An 18,082-nucleotide genomic window follows, 5' to 3' on the forward strand; every position below is an offset into this window, starting at 1 on the left:
CACTCGTGAACAAGACCCCGAGGTACTTAAACTCCTCCACTTGGGGCAGGATCTCCTCCCCGATCTGGAGAGGGCACTCCACCTGTTTCCGGAGAACCATAGTCTCGGATTTGGAGGTGCTGATTGTCATCCCGGCCGCTTCACATTTGGCTGCGAACCGATCCAGTGAGAGCTGAAGGTCACGGCCTGATGAAGCCAACAGGACCACATCATCTGCAAAAAGCAGCGACTCATCCTGAGGTCACCAAACCGGACCCCCTCAACGCCCTGGCTGCGCCTAGAAATTCTGTCCATAAAAGTTATGAACACAATCAGTAATGTGTGACTGCTTCCTTTTGATCATCTAGTCCATTTATTTTGGAGAAGACGAGACCTCTGAGCAAAATTTGGCTTAATTCTAACCGGGAGAAGTTTCAGCTGCTGGCAATCTGCATCCTTACTGCTAGACGCAAATAAATCCCCCTAAATCTTACACAATGAACCTTTAAGCCTAAATTATACTTTCACTGACGGTTGTATGGCCATGAGCTGCTGCCGAATCGTGACGAGGAACCGTTTGGATATTCTGTTCTTGATTTAAGCTTGATATGTCGCACAGCGAGAGTGATGTCACACTATCAAACACGGCTGTCCTCACCTGCTCAAGTACATCCGTCATTTTCTAACTATGCAGACGTGGATTGGCAGAGAAAATTGAGAAGCCATGCTGTAGACAGGACATTTTTGAAAGACAGACCTAAACAGTTTGGAAAATATCGGTATGCCGTGAGGAGAAACCTGCACGGAGTATAAAAGATCCAACAGTTTCCTCGTCACAATGCCACGTCAGCGTATGTCTATGTGAACAGACATGCTTAAAGCATGGCAGAGGCTTTACTGCAGGTTTCTCATGCATCAAGCATAAATCAAATCCGTTATCTATGTTTAGCACAATGTCAAAATTCAAAGGTTTTGCCATCATATCCAGCACACACTGAACTATTATTACTGATGAATCATATGTGAGCAGCATTTATCTTCTTAAAATGTGAGCCCACATTTCACGTCTGCCTCAAAATTACATTCAGATGTCTGCTGTATTAAAACAGGTTTTACTTGCTGTAATCATCGCTCCTGTTCATACAGATCATTAAAACATCACAAAAAAATGTCCCTGTGATGACTGTTGTGATTCTTTCTCTTCCAGCTGCGTGTCTGCCTGCCTCATCCACCATGCTTTGCCTGCTGTTCTACGTGACTGCAGTCCTCCACGTTTGTACACGTGGCGTCGCTGCGCTTTGCCAAGGAGATCAGTAAATACCTCTGCTTTATTTTTTTTTATAGAAAGTGCCATTAAAAGGGTTTTTTAACGTAAACTAAGTCTTCCCTTCCTCATAATAAGAAAAGGGGTTTGTTTGAGTGAATACAGGCGACATTTCACCAAATATTAGAAATAAGTCTGAAGTCCCTCAGCAGAACCACGGCGTCCCTAAATGTTGCCCTCTTCAGGAACCCAGCACGAACAAGTTTGATAGTGAAAACTACACAGTCACGGCCTCCTCCTCCATTTGTCAGTTGCATAAAGGCAGCTAATCTCAGATGGGGGCTCAAAAGAGTCCCCTCATCTGTCGGGGACCTCATCTGACCGAGACCCGAGACAAAGGAACTGGGAACGCAGAAATTCAAACTCATTTTCGGGTTTTAGGACTCAATCCTGCAGTCTACATTTATGTCTCCCTCGGGATGAATTCTAATAACTTTGTTAAACACTTTCACATTTTGATAATGAAATTCTCCTAAGCCTCAGTTGCAATGTGTGTTTGTGCTAATTAGCACGTTAGCATGTTAGCAAGTATTGTCTAGCTGAAGAGGGGCCAGTTCACCTGCTGGGCTCTGCCGTGCTGCCCTTGAGCAAGCAATCAACCCCCAACAGCTCAGGACGCCTGTCCTGGGCAGCGACCTCACGCTGACATCTCTCCATTTAGTGCATGTATGTCTCCCGTGTGTGCCTGTGTGTGTATTTCAGGCTTGTGTGTTAATGACAACAGAGTGAAAATTTGAATTTCCCCTTGGGGACTGATAGAGTATTTTGATTAAGATACCAAACTCAGATGGCGGACAGGATAAAGATTGTATGTGTTTGACATCAGCTTGTTCGCGTTTTCATAAAGTGAATTTACATGGACATGAACAACAGGGTTTTGGAGTATCCTGCTTTTGTGTTTTTTATTTTTTATTAATCTGTTTTAGTTTGTCTTTTAATTTATTCTTTTATTCTGTCTTGATTGTGTTTAACTCTAAGTGTCAATATTTCTGTGTTTACAGCTTATATTCTTTGAATTGTATTTACTCTTATTGGTATGGACTGTTGTTGTTATTTTTGTGATATGACGTCATACCGATAATTCCGATAATAACATTTTTTGCTGATAAATAGAACCGATAATAACAAGCTTATTTTGCTTTAATTTCGCCCGTTTTGCCCATGATTTTGCTCCGCCAGTGCTACACACACTGCATTATGCTGCGTGTCAAACTGCAGCGCTGCTGGATCAGTCCAAAACACGTCATCAGTCAGCAGCAGGGTTTCCCGCATTGCTTCTTTTTCTTAACTCATTCCCCGCCATTGAAGAGATTCTTCATCAATCTGGGTTTTCACTGTAGTGTAGGGGACACTGTTACGGATTTTATGCAATAAACAACATTTCCACATCCAAAAACAAACGAACAAGAGCGCCACATGCTGGAGAGGCGCCGCGAGTCACGCTCAAAAAACCCCAAACAAAAACCAGATAATAATTTGCTGCGCTCGTTAGCGCCCTTTCTTCATGTTCTGCCTTAAAAAATAATAAATGAACAAATAAAGAGAGAATCCTGTAGGACAAGTTTGCAAAAGTATGAGGCCCAAAATCACCCAAAATCAGCACAAATTTCAAAATGGCCATGTCCCTGTCAGGTTTGGGGGTGGGTCCAAGAGGCTTTTTTGTGTGTCTGGGCATGATACATAAGTGTACCAATTTTCACATACGTAAGTTTAACTGGGCAGTGGGGCTACACGTTAGGGGGCGCTGTGGAGCCATTTTGCCACGCCCGTTTCCCGAAACCACCAAAATATGACATTTTTCGCCAGGCCGGATGAGCATACGAATTTTCATGAGTTTTTGGGCATGTTTAGGTCTCCGAAAATGCAAGTTCAAGTTGACATAAAAAGGGGAAAAAACTAAAATATAAAAATGAAGTAGATTTTGCTCTTGAAAATGACAAATTCATCTGTAATCACCACATCTCAGCCTTCCATACCCTCAGGTAATGAAAAACAAACAAAAAGAAATGATCAGTTATCGGTATCTTATCAGCCATGAAAAGCTGGAAATGATCGGTTTATCCGTATCAGTTGAAATAATCATTATCGTGCATCACTAATATGAATAATCCCACATTTTTCTTCGCTCATGTAAACAACACATCCTGAATATAATTTTTTACCAGGATAAGCCTCATAAACAGGTTATTCATGTCTATGTAATCGCATTCATCCAAGTTTGCATGCTGATGTCAGTACAGCCTCATTGAGCCACAAGAATGTAGACTCTTAGTCTTGTTTTTGCAGTTATTTCACTACGTATCTCTAATCAATATAAAGTCTTGGGGAAATATGTTCTCATACTAACAGTGTTATTTTGTCCTTGTATCTGTCCGCACCTCCATCAGGTGCACCCTGTGCACTGTGAGCGGCCACACTGTCATCACCGTCAGCGACCAGGCTTACGCTGTCGAGGATCGCTGTGTGTACTCTCTGCTAAAGACCTCATCAATCCCAAATGTCGAGGTTAAGGCGAGATTCCAGGAACGACGGCGTAAAGACATCAGCTTCTTGGACAGTGTGACCCTGTCTCTGAGCAACGGTAAAATCAGTCTGGAACAAGGCGGGAGAGTTACGGTAAGATACATGGTGCAACAGAGTGACAGTTTTAACATGTCAGTATAGGACTATTGACTATTGCAAAAGAATCTACCAATCATGGGTAATCCACCGGACTAAATCAACCAATCTTTGGAACCGATCTGCATTTCCAATAAAAATGCAAATCTTTCTGCCAATATTTAGAAATTGGAATATATCAAACTCCAACACAAAACTTTGTTTAAATGACTTTAGAAAAACTGAAACTTTCGAAATTTTTTTCATGAAGTCAAGTGAAAATTTAAATACAAAATAAATAAATAAAAATGGCTCTCCGAAGTGGGCGGCGCAGTGGCGTCATGGTTAACACTGTTGCCTCACAGAAAGAGAGTTCCTGGTACGATCCCGGGTTGGAACGGGGTTCGGTCCATGGGCCAGGGCCCTTCTGTGCGGAGTTTGCATGTTCTCCCTGTGCCTGCTTGGGTTTGGGGTCTCCGGCTTCCTCCCACAGTCCAAAGACATGCAGGTCAGGTTTATTGGTGACTCTAAATTGCCCTTCGGTGTGACTGTGAGCGTAAGTTTGTCTGTCTATATGTGTCGGACCTGCAACAGTCTGGTGACCTGTCAAGGGTGTACCCCGCGCCTTCTGCTCAGTGACAGCTGGGATTGGCTCCGGCCCCCCCGCAGCCCTTGCGAGGACAAGCGGTTATGGACAATGAATGAATGAGCTCTCCGAAGTTTTACAAAGTAAAATTTCCTCCCATGCTGAGACTTTCTTTGCACTTTTTAATTAACTGATTTTGTCGGCTATCACTGAAGTACAACGCTGATACAGATAGGCCAAATATTGCCCCAATAATTTGCCGGGCCAATAATCTGTTGACCCCTCATTAAAACCCACAGCTTCTCACTCAGCTATAGACATAAAAAACACAGATGATCAGTTGTTTGAATAATTGTTCTTACCGTTCTTTTCCTCTCACCTGTGATGCAGGTGGACGACACAGAGGAGACGATCGACTCCACAGGCAAGAGTTTTCACAGTGTGGACGTCTCCAAAAACCAAGCCGGAGTGACCGCCAAGTTCACCCACTCCAACTACGACATGACCGTCTTCTTTGATGGCTACACTGCACAGATACACATTAAAGGTACATCACAGATGGATAACTACAGGAACAGTGTTAAAGAGATGTTTGTGTTGGAGTATCCAAAAACTTGAGTAAACTGTTCTTGGATTCAACTCCAATTTTTTTATTTTAACGGATCAGTGTAAATATTTTTTACCCACATTTTTGTGCAGCTCTGTAGGCTGTTAACTTTTTTAAGTCTGTGACAGGAGTGATTCTCTCTGTGGACTGACAGAGGGGTAAATTAAAAGGTGCTGTCCTCAAGTCATCTTTAAACAGAAAAATAAGGCTCTTGTTCCACACATCTGAATTGCTGGCAACATATTTTCGTGAGGACTAATTGGAGAAACAACCTGGTCAATCAGAGCCTTTGTGGAAAGTGCTAAATTAAGGTGTTGGGTAGATGAATCAGGATTTAAAGCCCCTGAAAACCTAGTTTTATATTCTATCTATATTTCTATAACAATTAATATTGAGAACTTAACAAGAGACAATAAAACTTAAAGTCCAGAAGAGTTAACTTGCTTCAAAGGGACTGCGTGGGTATGGTTTGATTAGATAAGACAGTGGTCTGCAAACAAAACATCTGTCATTACATTTTGACTCCAACGTCGCAGAAGCTTAAATGGTGCACAGAAGTATGCAGCTGCTGTGGAAGTTTTAACAGAGACTTGTCGTTCCTGCTTTTCCTGCACTCATTGTATTATTGTCCACAGTGGAGCAGTCTCTTTTTCAAGAAAAATCAAATCCAAACAGACAGATCTCAAAGGTCAAAAGTAATTCAAACCCACAAAGCCTAAAATACAGTTGAATCAATGCTGTTTGCCTCCAGTGCTTCAGTGCATTTTTTATTTAAATTTTTAAAAGATTATGTTTTTGGCTTTTGCCTGTATTGGGACAGGACAGCGTAAGTGTGAGAGGGGGAGACATGCAGCGAAGGGCCGAGCCAGAATTGAACCCGTGGTCGCTGCAGCGAGGACAGCCTCTGCATATAGGTCGCCTGCTCACCGACCGCCCCTTCAGTGCAGTATTATTAGTTGTAGCAGTGGTAGTATTGTAAGGCAATTACTTTTTAAAAAAACAGCAAACAGTCTTACTTTTATCCACAGTTTTATCATCTATGGTGTCAAATCCAAACTGCTGGTAACACTTTATTTGGATAGTCCACCGAAAGAAAGTTGATAGAGTATTTGTGACAATTCAGTAGCTTGATCGTATTCATTTCAGTTAAAAAATTGTTATTAAACAGGCATTTAAATGTAACTTAATGAACACAAGGTCACACTGACCTTTAAACACCAAAATCTAATCAGCTCATCAGTCAAAGTGGATGTTTGTGCCAAATCTGAAAAAACATCCTCAAGGTGTTCTTGAGATACTGCGTTCACAACAGACACTACCAGTTTTTCACTATTTTTTTTCCATTTTGTGTTAGTGGAGGAAATGAGAGTAGCCCAGAGCAACAGGGTAGCAGACGGACAGGAATGAGCATCCTGCTGTAGTTACACAGAGAGCTTTGAATTCCAACAGACCATTACAGATTGAGTATTTTTCCTCTTTGTTCAAAGTGGTAGGTAGACTTTTGAAAAAGTGACTGCTGCATTTTTACAGTCCAAGCACAATATGAAAACGCTGCCAGGCCCGACTCATTTCCCCAACATTTGTATCCTCAGAAGTGATCATGTGACTGTTTTTTATCTATGAGTGACAAATGCTGTTTACTGATCCCATTCTCTCTCTTGAAACTGGGCAGGACCGAGTGGACAAGCTCCAACTGTGGAGGGTTTATGTGGCAACTCAAACGGGGATTTAACTGGTGACAAGCTTTCTGAGGAGGGTGAGGAAGGGTAAGACCTCCATCACAACCTGCAGTCTATTCCTACTAGTGATGGATTTCACACATACTGCGGGGTCTTTGTACAAAATGAATAGAGGTTTGGGTGCTTTGAGTGTTTGTTTATGCTGTTTGTTGCCCCCCCAGCTGTGACACGGACCACAATGACGACACTGATGACACAAGCGACTGCAGTGGAATGACTGCACGGTGAGCAGAACGCACCTGACGCAGATGAAACGCTCCTGTCAAACATACATAAACTCAGATAATGCATCTTTTTATTTCGGTTTTTTAAACAGTGAGGACATTTCTGACACAGTGACCACAGTCAGTACTGCAGGATCATGTGACACCCAGTAGAAAAATACTTTTTTTCTCATATATATCATTATTACAAAAGGAGTGGCTGTGGGGGGGATTAGTACCATCTATATAATTTCTGAGAAATACATGTCATCGCTAGAAGTAAAACGTAGCGATCGACAGATAACCAGCCTGGCTGACTATCTGGGCCGATATTTGGCATTTTGCAGAATATCTGAATCAGCATTTTATTTTACTGATCGCCAATAAAATTAATTAATTTAAAAAGTGCAAAGAAAGTGTCAGCATGGGAGAAACTTTCACTTCATTTATTTTTATCTAAATTTTCATTTGACTTTATTTTAAAAAAGTTGCTGGGAACTTTATGTATGATGTTGAATGCCTCAGTTTTGATTAAACATTTGTAAAAGGCATTTGAGCAACGTTTTGTAATAGAGTTTGTTATATTCCAAATTCTAAATATTGACAGAAAGATTTTCATTCTTTTTGTAAATGCATATCAATTCCAAATATCAGTTATTGACCTCATTAACTACTAATATTCGGTATTGGTATCTGCCCTGAAAAAACAGTATTGATCAACCCCTCATAAAAAGCGATAACCAAACTACACCACAGTCGCCACCACAACGAGGTTGTACAGCCATGCTCAGGGTTATGGCGTTCTGTAGTCACTTGCCACTTGTCAAACTGCTTTTTTTAACATAAAAGCTTCAAATTTGACAGTGGGGTATCGTGCTGTGAAAATCTCTGTTGCAACCCGAGTCACAACAGTGGAAACATATTCTGTGTTGACTAAACTTCATTGTTTCATCTCCCACTTTCCCTCTATGAACTCACTGGAACAGCTGCAATCTCCTGACGCAGGCGCCCTTCATGACATGTCACAGCAACGTCGGCCACACGCCCTACGTCACTGCCTGCACAAACACTTTGTGCCATTATCCTGCCAAGGACGGACTCAAGTGCCAGTTCCTGGAGGCTTACGCCAGAGCCTGCAGCCTGTACAGCGATGACGCAATGGACAGCTGGAGGACAAGTGCCGCCTGCTGTAAGACTGTCCTTCAATCTTTAGTTATGCAAAGAAAAGATGATTTAAAGGGTCACTTCACTTAGACAGATGTTAAAGGGACACTTCACCTGTTTTCAACCAGCTTTGTATCATATCAATGTGTGGATGAACTGTGGTAAACTCCACCTCACCAGCAGCCAGATCTCCCTGCTCATCACCCAGCTCAAACATCTTCAACAACTTCCAGACTGTTGCAGAAACTACAGATTGTACTTTTGCTTCTTTGTATGAACCTCACTCCCAGACACAGAGTATAAGTATTTTTTCTTCAGTGTACTATCACCTGAAAATAAGGGCCGCTGTGTTTTCATAACCTTAGAATAAACCCTTTATACAGGGAGCGAGTCGTCGTTTATGGAGTTTGTCATGTTGCACCGCCATGATTCTACAGTAGCCCAGGCAAGACAAACCAAACACTGGCTCTAGATAGGGCCATTTGCGTTTCTGCATTTTCACGTCTGCAACCATAGTCAGAAACGCTACGACAAGTAGTGTCGGAAAAATACAAATTTCTAAATGTGTTTTTTTCCTGTGTTTTTACAGATTAAAGAGTCACTTTGTTTTGGAGGAGGAGACCTCTGCAGATAATTCAGCTCTTTGTAAAAAAAAAACTCTAAATGTACCTAATGCAGGCATCCCGCAGCTTAAGTCAAGTTAAAGTTGAAGCTTTAAGGCTTTTTTAATGCCACTCAGAATTAAGTTTAAGACTAATTTTTTGCTAACCGAAATAGAAGAGGGACAGTCGATGTCAACAATGAAATAATCACCATCTATTCTATTCCTGGTCTGTTTGTTTTGGAGAAGAGACCTGTGGATTATTAAACTCCCAATAAAAACCTCCTGAACAATGAACCCCTGAGCGAGAAGTTTCAACTGGTTCCAATCTGAAATCCTCACCAGTAGACGTCACAAAATCCCCCTAAATCCTCCACACTGACCCTTTAAAAGAACAGGCACCACCAGTTTCATGTGATGTTTCCTCTGAGCATGTAACACCTCCCTCTGTCTCTCTCTCTGCAGCTGCAGCCCCTCAGGCTTACTGTCAGGGCCAGTTCTGCAGTGCCGAGGAGTTCTGCGGTGATAACAGCAATGGTGATGGAACCCGTTGCCACTGTCGGGCCATATTTGCCTCCCCATACAGAACTGACGACACTTTGGGTAAGAGGGCTGTTACACTACAAAGTAGTGTAGATTTTCCCCTCTGCAGTGTCAACATGCTGAGCTCAACTTAGATCATTAAGTTTGAGAGCAAAGTCAACACTGACTGCTACAGTTTAATTAGTTAGCCTCAAACTAAACTTAGTCAGTTGCGCCATCCTAACAGTTAACTAAATCAGCTGTAATCACAAATCACAAAAGTATGTTTTTCAATATTGTCACAAGAACAGGGGCTCTGCTTTCTGTTAAGAAAGCTGAGTTGAAAGACAGTGACACATGGTGGTGGAAGGAGAAGTTACAGGACTGTAAACAGGCGGCAGCCAGCAACAGCAGAGAGACACTGTGGGGAATAACGGCATGTTTTTTAAAATCTAATTTGGTGAATCAAGGATTTATTTTGACTAAAAGGGGGCCGGTGAGTGTTGGAACAGTAGACTTATGAACTAGATTACTAGCAAGAGTGACCAAGATCTTTTTGGGTGAGTTTTATGTAGGTATGAAATGCCAAATACCACCAAAGTCTAATCACCACTCAATGGTAAAAGAAACTAAAAGCTCAGCATCAAAATGAGTTACGATTTAAACAGGAACAGACTCCTGTTTTGTCTCAAATGCACAATAATGTCTATAATAAGCTGGAATTAACAGGCAACGCAATTAAAGCTATTCTTCAAACTTCCTGATATAATAGAAGGTTAGTTGAGGGTTAGCACTGTTGGATTTAGATCAGGAAACTGAACATACTATAGACCAGTGATACCCACTGGGAAGGCCCAAATCTGGCTCCCAATAGGATGCTGGGTAGACCCCCATTTTCTAATTCACTATAAAAATAAAGTCATTCACAGAGGTAATTGTTTTTGTACTTTTAGTATACAAAGGTGAGTGCACAAAACAAATAAGCTTGTTTATAAAAACAAGTGTCAGTGGAGGATCCCCCACATCCCCCAACAAAGGTCCTGGCTAAGCCCCTAATGTCCTAAAATCCGAAAAATGTCCTGAAATCCTAGAGATGTCTAAAATCCAAGAAATGTCCTATAACCCTAGAAATGTCCTAATGTCCTGGAAACGTCCCAAAATCCTAGAAATGCCCTTAAATCTGAGAAATGTCCTAAAATCCTAACAACGTCCTTAGATCCTAGAAACATGTATGAACGTGTAAACCTGCTGCGACTGGCCCCTGGCCTCCTGTCATTTTGTAAAAGTGGCCCCCAAGCAGAGCGAGCTGAGGATCCCTGCTGTATACTGACAAATTATAGTTTAAACCAATTCAATCTAACCACTGAGTGAACTGCAGAAGACCCAAAATAAAACAGATCAACTTAATATTAAGAACCCAGTGTCCCTGTTGTGGTTCAATAATGATCCAGGGTCACTGTCGCTTTTCTGGACAGAGAAACAAATTCCAAATTCAAGTTTTCACAGTATTCGCTCCTGACACTGAGGACAACGTCTAAATAGAAGGTTTGATCATTTAATTATTCAGCTTTTGGGGATAAAACTATCTTTATGATACAATTGATGTCTGAATTATTATGTTTTTATCCGTTAAAACAGGCAGTAATTAAGCAAAGAAAAAATGAATTTAACCAATGATTCCAAACTTTTGCACGGCAGTAACTGTTTTCATTTCCGTCGTGTGTCCTGGTGTTCAGGTGACCCTGCGGTCTGCGACGGGAGCTCTCGGTCGGTTTCTCTGGTTGGTTGCCTCCTGGAGGACAAAGGCATCAGCTACTCTAAATTACACCTCTATGACAAGACATGCACAGCTAATAAGGACGCCGTGACCCACCGGGTGACCTTAAGCTTTGATTCCAGTGAGAAGCCCTGCGGGACGATGATCAGGGTGGGTCTCTCTCCTTTACTTATCAACTCTCAAAAAGCAGCCAGATGCCCTCTTTAGGTTTAAATCATTCTAAAATTGATGCTCTGACTTTGAGGCAAAATTTCAAGACCATACATCTTTGAAACGACCATCATTCTTTTTCATTGCTTTTTTTTAAATATACATTATTATCTATTTCATAAAATAATGAATTCAGAACAGGATTAGAACTGAATATTTCAATATATCTAAAGGATAGTTTGCTATTTATGAGAGGGGAAGGGGTGGTGCTGAAAGGGAAAAGCATTTTAATTTTTTTTAATCACTGGGGAGGGACTTAAGACTTATTTTGGCTTAGAGGAAGGGCATACAACATTAAATGACTATTTATCTTAGGGTCAGGGTTCAAAACCAACTGACCCCTGTGGGCTTTGAGGGCACGTTTTCTTCAAAAAGAAATGTGGGCTTTTTTCCCCCTTGCAAATGTTTTAGAAAACCTTTTTTTGTGCTATTTTTTAAGAAAACATTTTGGCAATTTAAAAAACAAAAAACACACATTTGTTGATGTTTGAAGAAAACATTTTTGGAATTTTCTTTCAATATTTTCGCTATTTTTGAAAAAAAAATTTTTTTTTCATTAAAACACACCAAAATGACACCATTTGTCACAGCCATAAACTGCAAAAAACTATATATATATATATATATATTGTATGTATGTATGTATATATCTCATTGGATTTTCAAATTCACGAGGATTCTTGAACACACCATGTTTTATTATACAGATTTGTGAAACAGTTTTCCATTATTTGTCCAAAAATTTCTGGGTAGATTTAGTTTTCCAAAACTTTTCCAGGCCTGGATACTGCCATTTGCAATATCCACGACTTTTCCAGGTTTTAATGAAAGTACGAACCCTGATCTTAAAAAACATCAAATATAACAACCAGAGGTTAAAGCTTCAGTAAACTCATTGGTTTTCTGCAGTAACAACGTCTCTGTGTCCTTGCAGATGAACAGTGACGATGAACTTATCAACAAGAATGCCGTCCTGCAGGAGGGCAGCAGTCACGAACTGGTTGACTTCACCTGCCCCTTTGTTATTCCAGATATAAACATCGATTTCGCAGTGAACATCAAAGTCAAAAGCGGCACCAGCAGGTGTGTCCTGGTTATTTCCTGGCAAGATAAAAAATGAGGCAGTATGCATGTGGAGCAGATAGTTTTTGTCTTAATTGTGACATGCTTCCTCCTGCCCCTCTGAGTCAGGTAAAATATGTAATACATAAAGTATAATTTCAATGTTAATATATAATAGTAATACCCACATTTTTACCTAAAGGGTTCAGTGTGCAGGATTTAGGGAGATATATTGGCAGAAATCAAATATAAGTGTTTCTTTAGTGTGTAATTCTTTGAAAATAAGAATCGTGTTTCCGTTACCTTAGAAAGAGCAGATTACATTAACATACGGAGCATTCCTATGAAATTACTCCCGATGCTGCGTCATCAGAGTGTGCATGCGTGTGAGTGGTTACTGAGCAGCAGGTGGCACCACGAACGCTAGCCTCGAACACCAGTGTGTGAATGTGTGTGAATGGGTGAATGTGACATGTAGTGTGAAAGTGCTTCGAGTGGTCAAAAAGACTAGAAAAGCACTGTTCAGTTGCAGTCAACGGCTGTGGGATCAACAATTGCAGTTTGAATGGGTTTCAGTGATTATTTGCACTTAACAGTATGAATGTAACTAATTCAGAGCCCTTTAAGCCCTTTTTGTTTATTCTAGTGCGTTAATTAATTGTAATTAATGTAATTTGTAATTTTGTTTCCATTATGTATTTTTTAGACTTATTGTGTGAGCTGAGCAGGAAATTCCAAGATTAAAAAAAAATACACAATCTGGCCAAAATTATCAAATAATTAATAATAAAAAGCGTGTAAAATGCCCCAAATAGTCCCTAAGGGTTAAGAACAATACTTGAGTAAATCTACTCCGTTACATTTACTCAGTTTAGAGGCTTGTAACTATAAGACAGCTGATGTTTATGCGTTTGTTCTGCAGCTCTTCGGTGGCGTATGTTTCAAACGGTATTTGGGACTACGTCCTGACCATGAAGGCCTACACTGACGCTGGGCGCACACAGGCTGTGACCCAGGACACACACCTCAAACTCAACCAGAAGGTGTGGTTTGAGCTGAAGGCGGACGGCCTGAACAATAACGTTGCTTTGGTGACACACGCCTGCTTTGCAACCCACGAAGAATCAGCTGAATCGACAGACCGATACCAGCTAATCACGAATGGGTGAGAGACACACAGAGGTCTGATGACACAAAGTTTCCAGTCAAATATTTATAGAGCCCAGAAATCATTTTCACTGTCGCTGGGAGCTGATGGCTGGATCTATGGCCGGAGAGATGCTACTCTCATGTCTGTACAGTAAATATGAACCAAAAGCCTGGATATCTTCGCTTGGCACAAGGAGGGAAACAGTTAGACTAGCTCTGTCCAAAGGTTACACAATCCACAGCGTTCAAACACATTTTTACCGATAAATTTACATGACTTTGGGGCAAATTTTCCAGATACACCATACATTCTCTGAAACAACCATAGATACTCTGTCAGTTCTTTTTCCATTAATATGTACCAGCTTTTTTAAAAATATATATCAATTTTAAAAAGTAATGAATTCAGAATATGATTAGAACTGAACATTTAAATATAACTAAGGGACCGTTTGTGTTTCAGGGTTCCTACAGCTTCATGTAAGACAGATTCGAGACTTTTTAAAGTCCTCGTTAATGGCACTATGAATAGATTTTAAGACCAACTTTACAATGACCAAAACTGAATGAGGTTAGGAACAATTTTGGCCAAATAAATAATGCAACAAGTAGCAACACTTCTTGGTACCATCAATGCGAGTAGCAGTCAATCATATATATATATAATTTTTTTTAAATTTAAAAAAAATTATAGACATTACCAATTATTTTGAGATTGTGTAATGCAACTTCTTAAAAAAATATACAGTCCTCTTATCATTTTAAAAACTTTTGAAAGATTGATTAAAGACATTTTAATACCAATTAAGGCCTTATTTTTAGATTAATGAATTCAATGCTTTTTAAGACTTTTTAAGGATCTGCAGGAACTCTGGTTATTTATGGGGGGGTACAAAAATGGGGAGGCACTGACTTATATTTTTTATTTTGGCTTTAGGGGAGGGGCATACAACTTAAATGACTGTATTTTTGTATTTTGTATCCATTTTACTGGCGATTCGTTAAGAAAACATGCCCTGCTGGTTTGGAAGGCGTGTATTCGTAGGCGTAAAAAAATGTTTTTTTTTCCCCTAAACCTGAATTCGGGAGGATTTGATGCTGGATTCAGATTTGATAAATTCTATGGAACATCAAACGACTGCAGCGGGTGACGTCGTGTGTGTTTTCTCTTTTTTGAGCAGCTGTCCGAACACTGATGACAAAACCTTACATGTGGAGAGCAACGGAGAAGGACATTCAAACTACTTCTCCTTCAACATGTTCCAGTTCTCCGGGAAATCTGGAGACGTCTACCTGCACTGCCAAATGAGCCTGTGCATCAAAAGCAAGGAGGTCTGCGTCCCGGTACGTTCCCAAAAATACTCACACAGACACTAATACATGCAAGTGACATTTCATCTTGTCAAAACATAACATCAGTTTTAAGATCAGCCACAAGAATCGCTCAATAGGCCAAAAGTTCCAAACAAGTGCTTCGGCCTGGTTCAAAGTTTGGCCATAAATCAATAAAACTTTGTCCAAAAATCACTCAGTTTTTTTAATTAAGTTGTAAAAACATAATGTTTTTGCAACTGACCAAGGGCGTTGCAAATTAAGACCACGGCCCAGCACAAATTTTATCATAATTACTCAGCATCTGTCTGATCGTTACTGGTAACTTTAAGTGTCCAAAGTGTCCAAAGTGTTGATCCTTCACAGCTTTCAACTCTGAATGGTGTTGGTTTGAATCACAGAATTTCTGCCTGTGGCTATTTTTTATTTTTATTGGTCTTAGTCCACAAATGTCTGGATCAGTGTCGTTTCTAAAGTGTGGACTGACTCTGAAACTCCTCTCTCTGTCTGTCTGTCTGTCTGTCTGTCTGTCTGTCTCTCTGTCTGTCTGTCTGTCTCTCTGTCTGTCTGTCTGTCTTTAACCCAGGACTGCTCCCAGAATGGTAGGAGACGCAGATCAGTCAAGTCTAAACAAAAAGAAAACCCACCCGTCATCATCTTAGCCTGGGGTTCGTAGGTAAGACACGTCTCTGACTAATGAGCAGCACTGAAAATTTGCTTCACCTCCGCTTGCACTGAAAACTTTAAAAACAGCATTAGATTTTGTCGCTTTGTGGGTGGATGCTAAGTTCCTGTGCCGTGTTGTTTTGATCTTTGAATTTCTGCATACAAGCATGATTAAAGTTGGACAAAAAAAGGAGACAAAATCTTTACTGAAAGTCCAATTTCTAGTGTTTTTCCAGAGATTTAAACAGGGAAAACTGGGTAGGAGTCAAAGTCATCAACCAGGAGTCAGGAGGCAACTGGAGGAAGTTCAAAGTCCCATAATTCAGTAAAATATCTGCAAACGATAGCAACTGAACTGTCTCTACAACGAATGACGCCGTGCCCTGAAGCAGAGTGAAGAAAGTGCGTTATTTATCAGACTGTCTCTGCAGCGCGTTACACACCCTCTGTTGTTGTTTACTTTCCACATTAAAAGAACTTAAATTACTAAAGAGCTAAAAAGCAACTCAACAAAAACATCTCACACAAGACACAGATGTATTTTCAGAGCTCACTGTGTAACTTTATAGCTTTGCTCCCTGATCTCTGAGCCCTTCAGGGTCTTATTTGTTCTGTCTCTGAACAGCACTGACGCTGAGTGAAGCTCCGTGTGTCCACAAACAGGGACATGTTTATCCTTCACATCTGCATCTCAATAACGTCAGGAGAATCTCAACTAGATATTAACGCTGACCGGCTATCGCAACACAGCGCCACACAAAATTCTCACTAAAACTGAAACATTTACGAGAAGGACAGGAAATACACATTTTTGTGTCCAGCGCCACCTGGTGTGAATTTGTGTCCAATCACATCTTTGTACTGACTTTTTATTTAAACTTGCCGTGCAAAAACGCTCGCTAGCTTTCAGTGTGGCACACTAATAGACTGTAGCGACGCCTCACAGACACCCTGTCACTAAAGCTCAGATCAGGCTAAAATCAGGCAGTGCTGATCGATTATGAACCAAGATTCTGAAACTGTATTGTTTATTTCTCATTAGTCATGTAGCACCAATTTTAAAAGTATTTGCTTGTTTTCTGCTGCACAGACAGCCCAGTTTTATGACGACAGTAGGGGTCTAATAGTGATTATTGGCAGTTAATGAGACCCATAACAGAACCGATATGCATTTACAGTAAAAATTTAGAAATTTCTGTCAATATTTAGAATGTAATATAACAAACTACAACAAAAAACTTTGTTTAAATTCCTTCAAGTCAAGTGAAAATTGAAATTAAAAAATAAGTAACAAAGCCACTCCCTGGAGTTTACAAAGTAAAAGTTCCTCCCATGTGACACCTTCTTTGCACTTTTTCATTGATTAATTTTATTGGCAATCATTAAAATAGAATACTGATACAGATAATTGGGGAAATGACAAATATTGGCCTCAATAATCAAGGTAGGGTTAGAGGACACTACCCTTCCAGCAGTGAAATACTCTTTTAAATACCAGCACGTTCCTCAGGAGTCTCTTTTGTCTACACATGCAGGCGTCAAATGAAGCTTAAACAAAACCACATCTGCTCTCCCGAATGTCTATATAGTTTATAACGGCCTTTACAATTCTACTGCTTACCTTAAAATCTGTGAGACGGAGGGGAGACCTTTTCCTGCTGTGATGACTTCCCAGGGTTGTCTTCTCAGGTTGTTTCCATGGTGACCAGGACTGGACGACAAAGTGTGAACCTCCAGAATGATTCCTGATGAAGAGTCTGGATGCCTGAACGTCTTCGATTTTATGATCATCCCCTCCTGAAAAGATTAGCTCAGTTATGATTGCTGTGAAGCCACATGGCACACAAAACTTTAATTTAAGGTTTACCTGAAACAATCAACTGATTTAACAGCAGCAAAAACATCAGCTGTCTGAATGAGAGCGACAGCCAAATCCTGACAAGGAGAAAATTACGCTGGGATATTTGAGAGAGGATAATTTCTCATCAACATGGCTGAGCAAATCTTTTTCGGAGTTTAAATAAGGGTTATTTGGTGACGGTGTAACTCTTGATTGAACAGCTATATGACTATTTTGACTTTTTACACTCCCTCTAGGATCTCTCACAGTTTTGTCACATTCATTGTGGCCTAAAATGTATTTTATTACGGAAGATTTTCTGCATTTTCCTCTAACTTGATTTCAACAATTAAACTAAATCATAAACTCGCACACATCATGAAGACATTTGTTGAATTTGCATTAATTTCTGCAGTGACAAAATTGTGATTTTCTGGAGGAAGTATTCCTCCATGAGCACCGGTGTTATTCTTCTTTTTCTTTACACCTTACTTAAAAATAGAAATCCAAGAGGCTCCAGCTCTATTTTTCATCACAATTAATCATATAACTGTGAGAGTTGACACTTAGTCATAGCGATGAACCTAAGAGAGCTATCACCTGAATCTGCAGCTTTTTTAGACTTTACAGAGCTTTAAATAAAGTTTCAGCTCATTTTTTAGCAATCTGACCCCAAGTATACTGTTCAGGTTTACTCTCAGCGCTCTGTCTGTGTTGTTATCA

General features: G+C 40.3%; 1 protein-coding gene across 1 annotated transcript; it reads left to right on the plus strand.

Moving 5' to 3' along the window:
* Nucleotides 1–587: 587 nt before the first annotated feature.
* LOC121948723 (alpha-tectorin-like) lies at nt 588–17,942 on the plus strand. Its single transcript, XM_088071389.1, has 14 exons — nt 588–645; nt 1,187–1,292; nt 3,691–3,919; nt 4,878–5,034; nt 6,767–6,860; nt 6,995–7,057; nt 8,023–8,225; nt 9,267–9,404; nt 11,060–11,250; nt 12,245–12,393; nt 13,295–13,537; nt 14,703–14,865; nt 15,440–15,529; nt 17,209–17,942. The coding sequence occupies exons 1-13, from the start codon at nt 588–590 to the stop codon at nt 15,527–15,529; spliced, it is 1,884 nt and encodes a 627-aa protein (XP_087927515.1). The 3' UTR covers nt 17,209–17,942.
* The last annotated feature ends 140 nt before the right edge of the window (nt 17,943–18,082 follow it).

The sequence above is a fragment of the Plectropomus leopardus genome, chromosome 2, assembly GCF_026936395.1.
Source record: "Plectropomus leopardus strain MGB_pleo_1.0 chromosome 2, ASM2693639v1, whole genome shotgun sequence".
Classification (NCBI taxonomy): Eukaryota; Metazoa; Chordata; class Actinopteri; order Perciformes; family Serranidae; genus Plectropomus; species Plectropomus leopardus.

What these genes read in the sequence shown, in the direction of transcription:
- LOC121948723 (XM_088071389.1), top strand. Translation starts at nt 588, where the DNA reads ATGTCGCACAGCGAGAGTGATGTCACACTATCAAACACGGCTGTCCTC. An exon ending in AACAAGGCGGGAGAGTTACG is followed by an intron (nt 3,920 to 4,877) that starts GTAAGATACATG and finishes CCTGTGATGCAG; the next exon opens with GTGGACGACACAGAGGAGAC. An exon ending in TGCAGTGGAATGACTGCACG is followed by an intron (nt 7,058 to 8,022) that starts GTGAGCAGAACG and finishes TCACTGGAACAG; the next exon opens with CTGCAATCTCCTGACGCAGG.